Raw genomic sequence first — 15,000 nt, forward strand, 5'->3', positions numbered from 1 at the left:
GACTATAGTAACGTGCTTTCCTGCGTTACCCAAGCAGTGTTTGCCTGCGTGTAAAGTTCTGATCTGTTGTGGTGCGTGTGTCTGCAGCGCCTGCTTGCCTCGGCACGTTGCAATAGCGATCGATTTGAGTGATGTAGCTGCTTGTGCGAAGAAGTGTTGGAGCGCAGAAGCAGGTGACACAGAAAGACCGGCTGGTTGCAGGGTTCATTGTAGAAGACATGCTTCCCCTGTCGACTATTGAATCGCCCAGATTTAGATGTTGGCTTGCCACTCAAGCCAACATCCAACAGGAAAACATTTTCCCATTACCTGAACAAGTGTTATACCGACATGGAATGGAAGCTCAAAATAATTTTCGAGTCCTCCCTGGATCATGTGTCCACCACCGCGGGCATTTGGTCCACCATAAACTAAAGTTCATTAGGAATGTCGGAGCACTGGATAGACAGCATTACTTTAAAACTTGTCTGCAAGAGGGTGAGAGGAAGACACACTTACGATGTCATAGCGTGTGAAATAGATCAGGTTCATTCAGCCTTTGGACCCCATAAAGTAACAGCATGTGTCACCGCCGCTTAAGTGCATTTCTGTTTTAATTGTATGGGATAAAGTGACCTTTTTATATTCTTCATTGACCACTTAAATTTTGTTCTCATGTTTCCCAAATTCTACTGATTGACCTCACCATAGCCTACTTTATCCTGTTTGTGGATTTTACAGTGAGGCATTTCTTTGTGCAGACAGGGATATTGTTGTTTCATATAGTCTTATATGCTATTTTGTATAGATTTATACAATAAACACTAAGTGATGATAGGGCTATGATGTTTGCCCTACAGTAAATTAAGAAACTGGAAAGTAAAGTAATAAGTAGTGAAGTTACTTTTCAAATGCATTAACTAGTAAAGTAATCTCATTACAATTTACAGAAGTAACTAGTAATAAGTAACTAATTACTTTTTTTGAGTAACTACCCCAACACTGCTTGCTGGTAGGCTGCAGAAGCTGGGCATCAAACCTGGTACCTTAGGTCCGGGCGTGGAGGAGCTGCCCTGTAACGTTGTCCTGCTCCTCTCAGGGTGAAGAACATGCTCCTCAAGTCCAACTGCGTCCTGGAGGCCTTCGGAAACGCCAAGACCAACCGCAACGACAACTCCAGCCGCTTCGGGAAGTACATGGACATCAACTTCGACTTCAAGGGGGACCCCATCGGGGGACACATCAGCAACTACCTGCTGGAGAAGGTGAGGGGCCCTCCTGTTCAGGGGCTACAAACTAACCAAGTGATAGGCACAAGTGAAGACACACAGGACTCTGTGAAGACGCACACAGGACAGGGGAAGGGATGTTATTCAGTTGTTTTCATTTCAGTTTAGCAACGGTGTAAATCCCGTCCCTCTCTATCAACAGTCCAGGGTCATCTTCCAGCAGGACGGCGAGAGGAGCTTCCATTCCTTCTACCAGGTGAGGGCGGCTTGTGTTAGAAGATAACCAGGAGGGCGATGACTGGTATGGGGGGGGCATGTGGCTCCGGAGGTAGGGTGGGTTGGCTGGTAACCGGAAGGTTGCTAGTTCGATCCCTGGCTCCTCCTAGCGTGAGAGAGTCGAGGTGTCCCTGAGCGAGACGCTTCATCCTAACTGCTCCTGACGAGCTGGCTGTCGCCTTGCGTGGCCGACTCCGCTGTCGCTGGTGAATGTTTGCATGAATGGGTGAATGTTAGTTAGTTATTTAGTTAGTTTCTTTATTGTCCCCAAGGGGATAATAGTTTTCACACAGTCAAGTCAAGTTGGTTTCAGGGCAGCATACATTTGAAAAGACACAACACAATGTAGCAACACTGTGAGGCACACGGATAACAAATAAACTATTTTCCCACATCTATAACAGATAAACCCTCTTCCCACATTTACCGCAGAAAAATATGTAGACAGAAATAAACATGACATGGAAAATATACAGTGATGAAGGATCGACACATTTTTGTTCAGTGCTATGATAGCTGAGGCAACAAAACTTCTTTTAAAATGGGCTTTTCTCCAGTCTAGTACCCTATATCTGCGGCCAGATGGGAGTAATTCAAAGAATTGGTTAAGGGGGTGTTCAGGGCTGCTGACTATTACACGTGCCAGGCGTGCAATAGCAAGGTAATTTTGCCTCTGACAGGCTGGGGCTGGGGAGGTTGGTTATCTTGGATGCTATGTGTGGGATTTTGAGGAGTCTGTTTCTGCTGGTGACCGTGAGCAGGGTGAAGAAGCAGGGGGAACGGTACACTAGGATGGGTTGGATGATGCTTTTGTCGAGGGGTAAGAGGAGGTGGGGGGCCACAGACAGTGATTTCGGTTTGCGTATGACGTAAAGCCTTGCATGTGCACGTTTGTGTGTGCTAATGACCGTTGAATGTTCATTGAAGTTGAGTTAGTTATCCATGGTGATCCCTAGGTATTTGAAACTGTTGACTTGTTCAACTGGTTGTCCTCTGATGAATGTGCAATTTTGTTTGTGGATTTTACAGTGAGGCATTTCTTTGTGCAGACAGGGATATTGTTCTTTCATATGGTTTTATATGCTATTTTGTATAGATTTATACAATAAACACTAAGGGATGATAGGGCTATGATGTCGTCCATGTATCTACAGTAAATTAAGAAACTGGAAAGTAAAGTAATAAGTAGTGAAGTTACTTTTCAAATGCAAAGTAAAGTAATCTCATTACAATTTACAGAAGTAACTAGTAATAAGTAACTAATTACATATTTTTTTAGGTGTCTTGGATGTGTGTATGTCCACGTGAATGTGATCAGTAAAGTCCCTTTACTGATCCTTGATTTGATGGGTGATGTTCTGGGCGTTGGAGGGGGTGTGTCCCGGTGTCTCTACCTCCTGACTGACCCGTTTGCGTGCGTCTCCCCCCCCCAGCTGCTCAGAGGGGGGCCGGAGTCTTTGCTGCGCTCGCTGCACATCCAGAAGGACCCCAAGGCCTACGCCTACATCAAGGTCGGGGGTCAGGTCAAGGTGAGGCCTCGGGTTTTATCCATCATGAATGTTCAAACCTTTTTAACGGTGATGTGACTATTACGTGGACCTCCTTTCGAAAGACGAAGACGGGGATGTTCAGCTGTACTGGATTTTGAAATCGTCCCAAAAACTAACAAATGTATCCATAAAAAGTCAAGTCAATCCCCGTCGATCACATGGGATCTGACCTCCTGGTGAAGGAGAACCGACCCAAACAGAAGACTGATCTCCTCTGCATTGTGGTGGTGGAGAGTGGGCGCTCTAACCAAGCGTAGAGCTGTTCAATACTGGGTCTTCGCTTTACCCTCGTGTGCAGACGCTAGAGCATATGGGAGACACATGGCTCAGAGGTGCCATGGTGACGGTAGAGGGGGTCAGACTGTAGAGGTCCCATGGTGACAGTAGAGGGGGTCAGACTGTAGAGGTCCCATGGTGATGGTAGAGGGGGCCAGACTGTAGAGGTCCCATGGTGACAGTAGAGGGGGTCAGACTGTAGAGGTCCCATGGTGACGGTAGAGGGGGCCAGACTGTAGAGGTCCCACGGTGACGGTAGAGCAGGTTCCCATGGTGACAGTAGAGGGGGTCAGACTGTAGAGGTCCCACGGTGACAGTAGAGAGGGTCAGACTGTAGAGGTCCCATTGTGACGGTAGAGGGGGTCAGACTGTAGAGGTCCCATGGTGACAGTAGAGGGGGTCAGACTGTAGAGGTCCCATGGTGACAGTAGAGCATGTTCCCATGGTGACGGTAGAGGGGGTCAGACTGTAGAGGTCCCATGGTGACAGTAGAGGGGGTCAGACTGTAGAGGTCCCATGGTGACAGTAGAGCATGTTCCCATGGTGACGGTAGAGGGGGTCAGACTGTAGAGGTCCCATGGTGACAGTAGAGGGGTCAGACTGTAGAGGTCCCATGGTCACAGTAGAGGAGGTTCCCATGGTGACGGTAGAGGGGTCAGACTGTAGAGGTCCCATGGTCACAGTAGAGCAGGTTCCCATGGCGACAGTAGATGGGGTCAGGGGTCCCACGGTGACAGTAGCGCGGCGCTGCAGACGGTGTTAACGACCTCGTGCCTCAGGGCTCCTGGTTCCCTGAGCGACGCTGTAGAGCATCGCTGACGTCATGGAGACCGGGAGGAGAGGCGCTGTGGCAGCAGACTGCTCCCCCAGCAGCAGGCCGACGCCCAGCTTTACGAGGCTCACCCCACTTATTCAATAGTCTGAGGTCTTTTTTATTGTGTGAGTGTAAGAAAAACACTTCTTGGCCTCTTAGAGTTTCGTAAAATGCTTCCATGTGTTAAACGGTCCATCTGTGCAATTAATGTCTCTCTCTCTCTCTCTCTCTCTCTCTCTCTCTCTCTCTCTCTCTCTCTCTCTCTCTCTCTCTCTCTCTCTCTCTCTCTCTCTCTCTCTCTCTCTCTCTCTCTCTCTCTCTCTCTCCCCCCCCCCCCCCCCCCCCCCCCCCCAGTCTTCCATCAACGATGGAGCAGACTTCAAAGCCGTAGCGGACGCCATGAAGGTGATCGGCTTCACGTCGGAGGAGACTCTGACCGCCTACAAGATCCTGGCCACCACGCTCCATCTGGTGGGTGATAATCTTCTCCTCAGCCCCCCCGGCCTCCTCGCTCCCTGAGCTCAGCAGCTCTAGCAGAAGGACGTGCCGCCACATAGTCAACAACCCACCAGCGTGCCAGGGAGGGATCACCCGGGAAAGTGGGGAATCAACAGAGTGAGGGAGAAGGAACAGTGTGGCGACTGGTGGCTTAAGACGTCCTGGGGGATACTCAGTGTTTCTCGTCCGGTCTGCTGTAAATCCCTCTGACCACAAGGAAGCCAAGATGGAGCACAGAGTCCTCCATGGGGCTTCAGTTGCGTTGCATGTTCACTGCAGCTGTGCACGTGTAGTTGATGTTTAATACAACACATAAACAATGCATATATTCATGGAGTCCAGCCATTAGTGCGCATTAGTAGTACGCTCGGTAGCGAGCCGGGTTTGATTCCGCCCCGTGGCCAGTCATGTCCTCACGTCTGTCTACCCCTTTTGTCCGTCTTCAGCTTCTCGTCCGTAACGCTGCGTTCACAGTGTACACGTCCATCGGCGGATCTCATTGACTTTGCACGAGGCGCTCTTGAAATGAATTGTGGGTCATTCCGGTACTAGTAGGCTCCGTTGCCTGCCTCAAAAAGTTGAGAATTTTTAACTTTTCAGGCAGCGACGGATTCGTCGGCCAATCAGATCGCGTTACCCATGCGTCAGACCCGCCCTCCGTCATCCGTCGACGGACATGTACAATGAGCGGTGTGAAGGCGCTCAGCGTTTGAGTAGAAAGAAGGAAATGTGTGAAAGCAGTCGAAGGGCAGAGCAGGCGCTGAAGCTGGGCTCTCCTCCAGGGGAACCTGACCTTCGGCGTGGACGGGGACGTCGTCCTGATCCAGAACCCAAAGGTGGTGTCCGTGATCGGGGAGCTGCTCTCCACCCCGGAGGACAACGTGGAGAAGGCGCTGCTGTTCCGCACCGTGGCCACGGGCCGCGACGTCATCGACAAGCAGCACACCGCCCAGGAGGCCGGCTACGGACGGGACGCCCTCGCCAAGGTACTGGGCTCCGCCTCCTGCTCCTAGCCCCATGCTCCTCCTCCTCCTCCTCCTCCTCCTCCTCCTCCTTCTCCAGCTGCTCCTGCTCCTTCTCCAACCCCCCTGCTCCTCCTCCTCCACCTGCCACTCTGCTCGCTCCTTCTCTTCCTACCCCCCTGCTCTTCCTCCTCCTATACCCCTCCGGCCATGTATGAAGGTCTCTCTCTTCTCTCTCAGGCCATGTATGAAGGTCTCTTCTCTCTCAGGCCATGTATGAAGGTCTCTCTCTTCTCTCTCAGGCCATGTATGAAGGTCTCTCCTCTCTCAGGCCATGTATGAAGGTCTCTCCTCTCTCAGGCCATGTATGAAGGTCTCTCTCTTCTCTCTCAGGCCATGTATGAAGGTCTCTCCTCTCTCAGGCCATGTATGAAGGTCTCTCCTCTCTCAGGCCATGTATGAAGGTCTCTCTCTTCTCTCTCAGGCCATGTATGAAGGTCTCTCCTCTCTCAGGCCATGTATGAAGGTCTCTCTCCTCTCTCAGGCCATGTATGAAGGTCTCTCTTCTCTCAGGCCATGTATGAAGGTCTCTCTGCTCTCTCAGGCCATGTATGAAGGTCTCTCTGCTCTCTCAGGCCATGTATGAAGGTCTCTCTTCTCTCAGGCCATGTATGAAGGTCTCTCTGCTCTCTCAGGCCATGTATGAAGGTCTCTCTTCTCCTCTCTCAGGCCATGTATGAACGTCTCTTCTGCTGGATCGTGGGGCGTATCAACGACGTCATCGAGGTGAAGAACTACGACGCCAGGGTCCACGGGAAGAACACTGTGATCGGGGTGCTGGACATCTACGGCTTTGAGATCTTCCAGAACAACAGGTCGGCTGTAGTTTGTAGCAGAGGTCCATTCTTCATCCGTTATCAAAGCCCTTCTTTCACTGCTTAAGATTGACTGTTAAAGATGACATGTTATACCAACAGGTGTGAGTGTGATTAGCCGTTACAAGCCATTTTTGAAATCGGCCTCTTCTGACATCACTAGTGGGCGTGTCCACCTAGATGTGTGCTGGATAGATCAGTCTACCAGCCTACCCAGTGGACGGTAGCAAACGCTGCTCCTTTATCTGTCGTACATCTAGGTGGACTCACCCACTTGTGATGTCAGAGGCGACATATTATAGACTCTGCATAGCTACCCAGCCCCTTCCAGCCACCATTGTATGTTGTACGTCCTGGCACTTAATGTACACACTTATTGTACACACTTAATCTACATTGCACTTATTCATAGTTCTTAATTGTGTAGCATCTGCAGTAGCTGCTATCATTGCTGTACACAGGAATGGGTTAGCCTAGCGATTGTTAGTACTTGCACTTGGTTCTATGAACATCTTTACTGTACCGACAGCGATATATTGTTCCACTTCTTATGACAAATGTACTTATACTTAGTCGCTTTGGATAAAAGCGTCTGCTAAATGCCCTAAATGTAAATGTAATGTCAGAAGAGACAAGTTTTCTGCTTGTAATCTAATCGCACTCACAACTGGTGGTACAATATGTCACCTTTAATTCATGAATCATGTCTGGAGGAATGTGGGCGGGTTCCCACAAAGCACAAAGGATCAGGAACTGTAGTCAGTACAGTCACCAAACTAATCCACAACGTCCGTCCCTGCTGCGGTGGAGAATCAACGCAAGGTGTCCAGGTGTATAGAAATAGTGTACAGGAGAAGGTGTTCGCTCAGAGCCCACACCAAACCACAGGACAAACTCTTTTGTTGTTGTGGTTTCATCATCACTCCGGTGCCTACTTACAGCAGCTTAGCAAAGCGTTTCTGTAAATCAATCATATCAAACCAGCCCCCTTTCTCCCCGTCTCCTACTCTGTTCGTCTCCAGCTTTGAGCAGTTCTGCATCAACTACTGCAACGAGAAGCTGCAGCAGCTGTTCATCCAGCTGGTGCTGAAGCAGGAGCAGGAGGAGTACCAGAGGGAGGGCATCCCCTGGAAACACGTACGCTACCTTTTGGTTCCGCTTTGAGGTCCAGAACGCTCCTACTGGTTGACCGTATGACGTGTCAGAGCGCTGGTATGAACGGTTTAGTAGATGTATTTTAAACGTAGGTTGGTTTGTTAGTACGTTCGTTGTGTAATACTGGTCTTGTGTAACTGGTACAGCAGGGCCTTAGCACTGGTAGGGTTAGTGGTTTTATTCCCACTGCGGCCGGCCATAACAAGACGTATGTGACTCGTACGACACTTAAGATAAAGTCCTGATGGTCACCAGGTGTTCAAATCCTCCCAGACTTGTGTGTTCTGCGTCACTAACCCTCTCCACCCCCGTCTCCGCTCGGACGCTCAGATCGACTACTTCAACAACCAGATCATCGTGGACCTGGTGGAGCAGCAGCACAAGGGCATCTTCTCGGTGCTGGACGAGGCCTGCATGAACGTGGGCAAGGTCACCGATGAGGTCTTCCTGCAGGGGCTCAACGGCAAGCTGGCCAAGCACGTCCACTACACCAGCCGCAAGGTAGGCCTCCCTACACCATCAGTAAGGTGGGCTCCCTACCCCATCGGTAAGGGGGGCTCCCTACCCCATCAGTAAGGCTGGGTTCCCTACCCCATCAGTAAGGCTGGGTTCCCTACCCCATCAGTAAGGCTGGGTTCCCTACCCCATCAGTAAGATAGGGATCACTACACCAGCAGCAAGGTAGGCTCCCACTACACTTCTGACGAAGGTGTCACTGGAGAGCCTGAAATGGAGGCTCGCTAATGACTGGGTTCAGCGGTGGCAGCGTGGCGTTTGATACGGTGAACAGTGTTTTGTCGAGGGTCTGGTTACCTGCTTGGCAGTGAGATCTGATGCAGGTCTTGATAAGGTCTGTCTGAGAACACCAGAGGGCAGACCTTCCATCGGCAGATCAGGACGTGATAACAACACTGCTTTAAGAGTGCAGAGATCAAGAAAGACCTCTGTTCATCTGAAGAGAGAACCTCTGTCCGTCTTGATCTGGGTTAGATAGACCTCTGTCAATCTTGATCTGGGTTTGATAGACCTCTGTCCATCTTGATCTGAAGATATCAGGGTTTACCGGCCAGTAGTGTGTAAATAGTTTCGTCTGAGCAAACTAACACCAGGCAAACTGTTCTGTTCCCGGACCTCACCTCATCGGGGAGTGTGGTGTTGTTGGTAGAACGTTGTGCACTACTCCTCTGTGAACACAAGGGGGCGACATTTACCAGCGATAGGTTGCCACGGCAGCTGACTCCACATTTTGCCTCCCCAAGTGATGTCACTAGCAACCAATGGGATTTGTGTGGCTTCAACATCTGTCGCAACTGGACTTAGTGTTTAAGAAAGGACTAGAGAAGAGAGGGAGGGCGACTAACTCAATGAAAAGGCTGTTTCTTTCACAAAGCAACTGATGAGTAGCATCGGCTAAAGAGGATTTATGATTTATTAAACACTTGTACACTTATTATACAAATTTTTAGATATTTCTACTTGTACGGATATTTTATTTGAAACACTTCAGGAATTCCATCGGGATCAACATGTACAAATGAGGGCAACAGTGAATCACTGAAGCCTACTGCTGCGTTATCGATCTGTGTCTCTCTCTGTATCTCTTCCCCCTCCTACAGAGCCTGGGAGTCGATACTTCCTCTCACCTGCTCTCATGTCATCCATCTCCTCTCACTCCTTACTCCTCTCACATCCTCTCATTTCCTCCCATGTCCTATTATGTCCTCTCATCTCACATCCTCTTACCACCTTCAGACCACCCTCTCACATCCTCCGCTCACCTCCTCGCATGTCCTCTCATCTCCAGTCACGTCCTCTCATCTCCTATAACGTCCTCTCACATCCTCTCATCTCCTTTCACCTCCTCTCAAATTCTCTCTCCTCTTCTCACGCTTCTCACATCCACTCACATCCTCTCATGTCCTCGCACGTCATCCCCTCTCACGTCTTCTTGTGTCCTCTCACGTCCTCTCGTCTTACCTCCTCTCATCTCACATTGTCTAATGTCCTCTCACATCCTCTCATATTCTCTCACATCCTGTCTTATCACACCCCCTTACTTCCTCTTACATCCTCTCACATCCTCCCACCTCCTCCTCTGACATCCTCCCACCTCCTCTCATGTCCTCTCATATCCTCTCCTCTCACCTCCTCTCTGCTCCTCTCACATCTTCTCACATCCTCGTCGTGACCATACTTATCTCTCTGAGCTTAATGAGCTCAACAGAGCACAGACTAAACATGTTGGAAAGAACCCAACCCTCTGAACCTCGTTGCTATCCTGAAGATGTCAGTGGGCGGGTTGTGTTTACTATTTTAAACACAGGACTGTCTCATCATGCAATATTGAGCGCTTCATGTTTTATTAAAAGCCGTACTGATGAGGCATTGTGAGAAGGCTTTAGTGAGGAGCAGAGGTGGGATTCTGCACTATTCAACCTTGAATGATTGGCCTAGTCGTGATAAATTGTAAATGGACTGCATTTGTCTGGCACTTTTCTAACCAGTAGTCGCTCAAAGCGCTTTACAATCACTGTCCAACATTCACACAGCCAAATTCTAATCATTCCCAACCACTGAGTTCTCCGTTCATCATTTTAAGATAATATGAATATTGAAGATAAATCAGCAGTGTCTAAATCTTGTATTTCTATAGGATCCTTTTGACTTGTGATCATTTTCCCTGGAAAGAGAAACTGGATCAAATATCTACTGAACTGTAATCATCTTCATCACCATAGAATAATGTAGTAGAAGATGGTTTTAAACAGATTGTTTCTGAGCTCTCTCGAATGCGTAAACAACCACAAAACCCAGTTTCCAGATTCCCTAAGGGTAATCATGTATCCTTGGTCGACCTCAGACAAAGTAATCCTTCAAAATGAATCCAGAAATAAATAATAAATTAATACTCGCATACAATCACGCAAAACTGCCCTTGAGTATTTTATCTCTGAGGAGCAGGAAGCTAAAGTAGTCAAGTTAATCATTTTAGCTCTCCTCCATGACCTATCATGCAAATAAGTTCTTGCCAAACTTAGCAGGAAATGAAAAGGAATACCATAGCTTTTTCCACCTGAAAGGTTCCCACTTGAAAGGTTCTCAGTAGCAGGGTTCTCAGCTGCAGGGTTTCCCAGTTCTCTGCTAGACGTGGGGACCACCTGATGTGTGTGTTCTTCAAGGTGGATATATTGATGGAGGGCAGAACAGTAGGAGACGTAGGAAGACGGATCTTGGGTGTGGAGTCAAAGAATCAGAGCATCTCTAGTAACAACCAATTTGAGAGCTATGTCCTTTGGTTTTAGTTAGTTTTGAATGCAACCAAACATGGCTGTTTCCTAACTGAGACGTAACCTGCTCCTTGATGACATGTTTCTGAATCAATACGTCACTTTGCACTAAAACGTCTGCTAAATAAATGAACTGAAGTGACGACATCTCATCAACCCAGGTCATCAAAAACAAACTTTTGGATGATAACTTACCGTTGGTCGTCTGTTTATACTTTATAATTCATATGATGGTACTTACTTTCTGTAATAGTGTATTGATGTTTGTATGTTTGGTATTATGTTCTTAACCATGGGATATAGTTTTGACCTAATTTAGTCAGTGCGTCCTGTTGCTTTCTTAGTGAGTATCTTTGAGAGTGGTCAGTGCTTCCTCTGATTTACAAGCTCAGTCTGATCCTGTGTTTCTCTGTGAACTCGATGAAGGCTGGCCTTAAACAGAAAAAGCCACAAACTGCGAATATTTCCAACTCAAACGGAGGAACCTTGAGGGCAAACAGTTTAAAAGCTGAACTCCATCTCCCAAACCACTAATCTTAACGTTTTGCTATTCGTCCCGCAGTTGACCCAAAAAGTATATATCCTGCTAAATATATTCACACTAATTTATTTTAAAGTGTGTCACACATCACAGCCTTTCCCTGGTGTATAGAAGTGCAGCATGACTCATGACTTATATTGGGGGCTAGGAAGGGAAATAAAGAATGAGGCTTTGATAAACAGGGATCTTGAAATGGTCTCTCTCTATTTCTCTGCTGCTCTAAATCGGCATCACCACTGCTGAGCGCTAGGCTACACACAGTTGGATACACACTGTTTGATACACACAGTTAGCTACACACAGTTAGCGCTCGGGAGTTAGCCACGAGAAGCCCCGTCTGCTCAGCCCTCTGATGTATTAATCAGTGGTGTTCTGCATCAGAGACAACACACACACACACACACACACACACACACACACACACACACACACACACACACACACACACACACACACACACTTTGATGGGATCAACATGGGATCCAGACCCATCACAGGAGATGTTTATCCCTCTGTGTTTCTGCCCTGACTGCTCAGTAAGTTCAGCACAACTCTGGACTTGTCTGATTAGTTCCTGACTCTCCGCCTCAAAATACTTGTGGTCTGGTCGGACCGAGCACTGATACACAGAGCATGGTATCCACCCTGCCGGGGGTCAGGGGTTCGATTCCCACTGGGTCACCCTTGCACTGCGGCACTGTCGGATGCCTCGGTTCCACGCCCTCACAGAACAGCAGAACAACGTATTATTTTTAGGACTGATTCTCCCCAAAGCTGCTGCCTCTTAATAAGAACTTTATGTTCTGTGGGAACGCACGCACACGCACACGCATACGTGCACACACACACTCACACACACACACACACACACAGAAAGACACGCGCACACACACCGCAGTGAGAAGCAACGCTGCAGTGTGTGTGTGTGTGAATGGGGGTGTGTGTGTGTGTGTGTGTGAGTGTGTGTGTGTGTGTGTGTGTTGGCAGCGTTGCCAGCCCTCTCCAGTCGTTACATAGATAGAGCTATAGATAGATATAGACGCCTCGCCAAAAGAACATCACACAAGGAGAGAGAGGAGAGGAAAGGGGGAGGAGAGATGGAGGAGGGATTAGGAGAGAGGGAGGAGGGAGAGGACGGGGGAGAGAGAGGGGGGAGGAGAGGGAGGAAATGGGGAGGAGAGATGGAGGAGGGAGAGGACAGGGAAGAGAGAGGGGGGAGGAGAGGGAGGAAAGGGGGAGGAGGGGGAGGATGGAGAGGAGGGAGAGGAGAGGGAGGAGAGAAGAGAGGGAGGATGGAGAGGACAGGGGAGAGAGAGAGGGGGAGGAGAGAGAGAGGAGAGGGAGGGGAGAGAGTGAGGGAGGAGGGAGAGGAGAGGGAGGGGATAGAGAGAGGGAGGGATAGAGAGAGGGAGGAGGGAGACGAGAGGGAGTAAAGGAGAGGAGGAGGAGAGGAGAGGGGAGGAGAGCAGAAGTGCATCCTGCTCCATCCCCTCTCTGCTTTGATCTTCTTGTTTTTTTTATTATTCCTTTTAATTATTTGCTGACGCAGGAGTTTGCCCTGGGACGGGAAGCCATGGCAGGCTGTTTGAGTTCCTCTTCTGCTCTATCGCTTTCTGTCTCTCTGTTGTTCCTGCATTCCTGCAAGTTCTCTCTCTCTCTCTCTCTCTCTCTCTCTCTCTCTCTCTCTCTCTCTCTCTCTCTCTCTCTCTCTCTCTCTCTCTCCCCCTCCCTCCCTTGCTCTCTCACACTCTCTACCTCCCTTGCTCTCTCTCTCTCTCCCTTGCTCTCTCTCTCTCTCTCTCCTTCCAGTTATGCCGTCTCATCCCCTGTTCCTTCCCTCCATTGTCGGCGTTGTGTGTGTGTGTGTGTGTACGAGTTGTGGTCCGACAGTTGGTCCCCCCCCCCCTGCTAACATAGTGTACCGCTTGGCGGCGGTAATGAAGCCCTTCATCCGCTGGCAAAGTGTGACGCGACACGTGCGCTGCGGGAGGCTAACGGCTGCGGCGCGGGCTACCGCTCATTAGCTTAGCGTGACGCGCAAGGTCGTCCAACAGGCGGGAAGGACGGAGGGCGGAGCGGAGGCAGGGTGCGGGGTGAGTGGAGCGTCGTGGAACACCCCCACCACGAGGAGGAGGGGGAGGAGGGGGGGGGGGCTGGGTGGGGAGGAGTCACATGACGCAATGACACGCGACACGCAGTTGTGACGTCTTGAAGGGCGTCGGAGGTGCGTCGTGTGATTTGTATTCGATTCGATGCACCGCTGTCCACGGTTGAGGGTGAGAGTGGGGGGCGCCCAATGACACAGTAACAGACGAGGGTTGTGAGGTTAAAATGTTCATATGACGGGAGTGAGCAGATGCTGGTTGGTGTGGAAGGCCAGTCGGCCGGGACGGTGTGGAACCGGGAAGGTGGTGTGGAATGGACGGCGGGAAGTGGGAAGATCTGGAATGGAGCCGAGGGTTTGGAACACAACGTTCTTCAGTATAAGGACACAGAGACGACAAAAGCCTGGACCGCTCCTAACACAGCTAGACGGTGTGACCGTCTGCCGATGAGTGGTTGAGGAGCCAGAGTAGATAAGCAGGAAGGTTTGATTATGATGATCCACAGGTGGGTCTGGGTGAGTCGGAGAAAGGAGGAGTCCGGAGATCACGGAGTCCGGTAGTTCCGCCCGCAGCGGGAAAACGCACAGAAGGACAGAACACACACGGCGATCCTAGCGCCCGCCAGGATCCACGGCAGACGCAGATTCTTATGTTGCACGCAACTTTTCGTGTTCTGTCAAGTGTTTCGCCGTAGATATGTCGCTCTGCAGACGACGTGATTTCATGGCGGTCGTTGCTGAGCTACGGAAACAACACGCGCCAAGTCAGAAAGGACTGAAGGCTCCAGCATCATGTTCCAGCATTCTGTTGGCACATGCTACCGTCACACACAATTTGCATCAGTTCCGATCGAGACTCTTGACACTGTGCTGCTGCTCTGAGGGAACAGGCTGTGTCTGGGATCGTCTAGTCGTGTCTGATCCGGTCTGCTGGGGCGATCGGGACCCCTATCCTCTCTCTGTTAAGACCTGACAGCTGGGGCTCAGTGCATTGGACGGGGAACTCATCACTGGGACAGACACCCACCTCGGAGTGAGACCATCACCCCCCCCCCCCCCCCCCCCCCCCCCCCGCGCTGTAGTCCTGGCACCCGTCCTCCCCACGGGGGCCCGGGGTGTGTCCAGGGGCCAGTGGGGCCCTGGGTGATGGTGTTGGTGGGGGGGGTGGGGGGGGGGGATGGGGGTTGCTGTGGAGATGGAGGAGGGCGTTAGCTGCTAGCCAGCCGAGTGTTACCACGCCGGGCAGTGGGAGGGCGGGGCCACGGCTCCGCCAGCTGTCGCCCCCTGGTGGTGATGGACTGACTGAGCCCCCTTTTATAGGGTCGGTGAACTGTGGAACATGAGTCATCCGTAAGCAGGACAACAACATACGTTTGTGGAGATATCGCTGTTGGTTGCTGTGGAGAGCGATGTGTTGAAGCAGTCGTCATGCTGGTTCATTTGATCTTTGCTCT

The 15,000-nt window shown here is 50.2% G+C and overlaps 1 protein-coding gene across 1 annotated transcript in view; it reads left to right on the plus strand.

Annotated features, from left to right (window-relative positions):
* Positions 1-341: 341 nt before the first annotated feature.
* myo1d (myosin 1D) overlaps positions 342-15,000 on the plus strand; it is a 36,444-nt gene continuing 21,785 nt past the window's right edge. The window contains exons 1-9 of the mRNA XM_060037454.1: positions 342-754; positions 840-1,244; positions 1,411-1,464; positions 2,918-3,013; positions 4,479-4,595; positions 5,405-5,608; positions 6,314-6,459; positions 7,482-7,596; positions 7,945-8,115. Coding sequence (XP_059893437.1) covers positions 1,089-1,244; positions 1,411-1,464; positions 2,918-3,013; positions 4,479-4,595; positions 5,405-5,608; positions 6,314-6,459; positions 7,482-7,596; positions 7,945-8,115 — 1,059 coding nt within the window. The 5' untranslated portion in view covers positions 342-754; positions 840-1,088. The remainder of the gene's footprint in view (positions 755-839; positions 1,245-1,410; positions 1,465-2,917; positions 3,014-4,478; positions 4,596-5,404; positions 5,609-6,313; positions 6,460-7,481; positions 7,597-7,944; positions 8,116-15,000) is intronic.

The sequence above is a fragment of the Gadus macrocephalus genome, chromosome 18 (genome assembly GCF_031168955.1).
Source record: "Gadus macrocephalus chromosome 18, ASM3116895v1".
Taxonomy (NCBI): domain Eukaryota; kingdom Metazoa; phylum Chordata; class Actinopteri; order Gadiformes; family Gadidae; genus Gadus; species Gadus macrocephalus.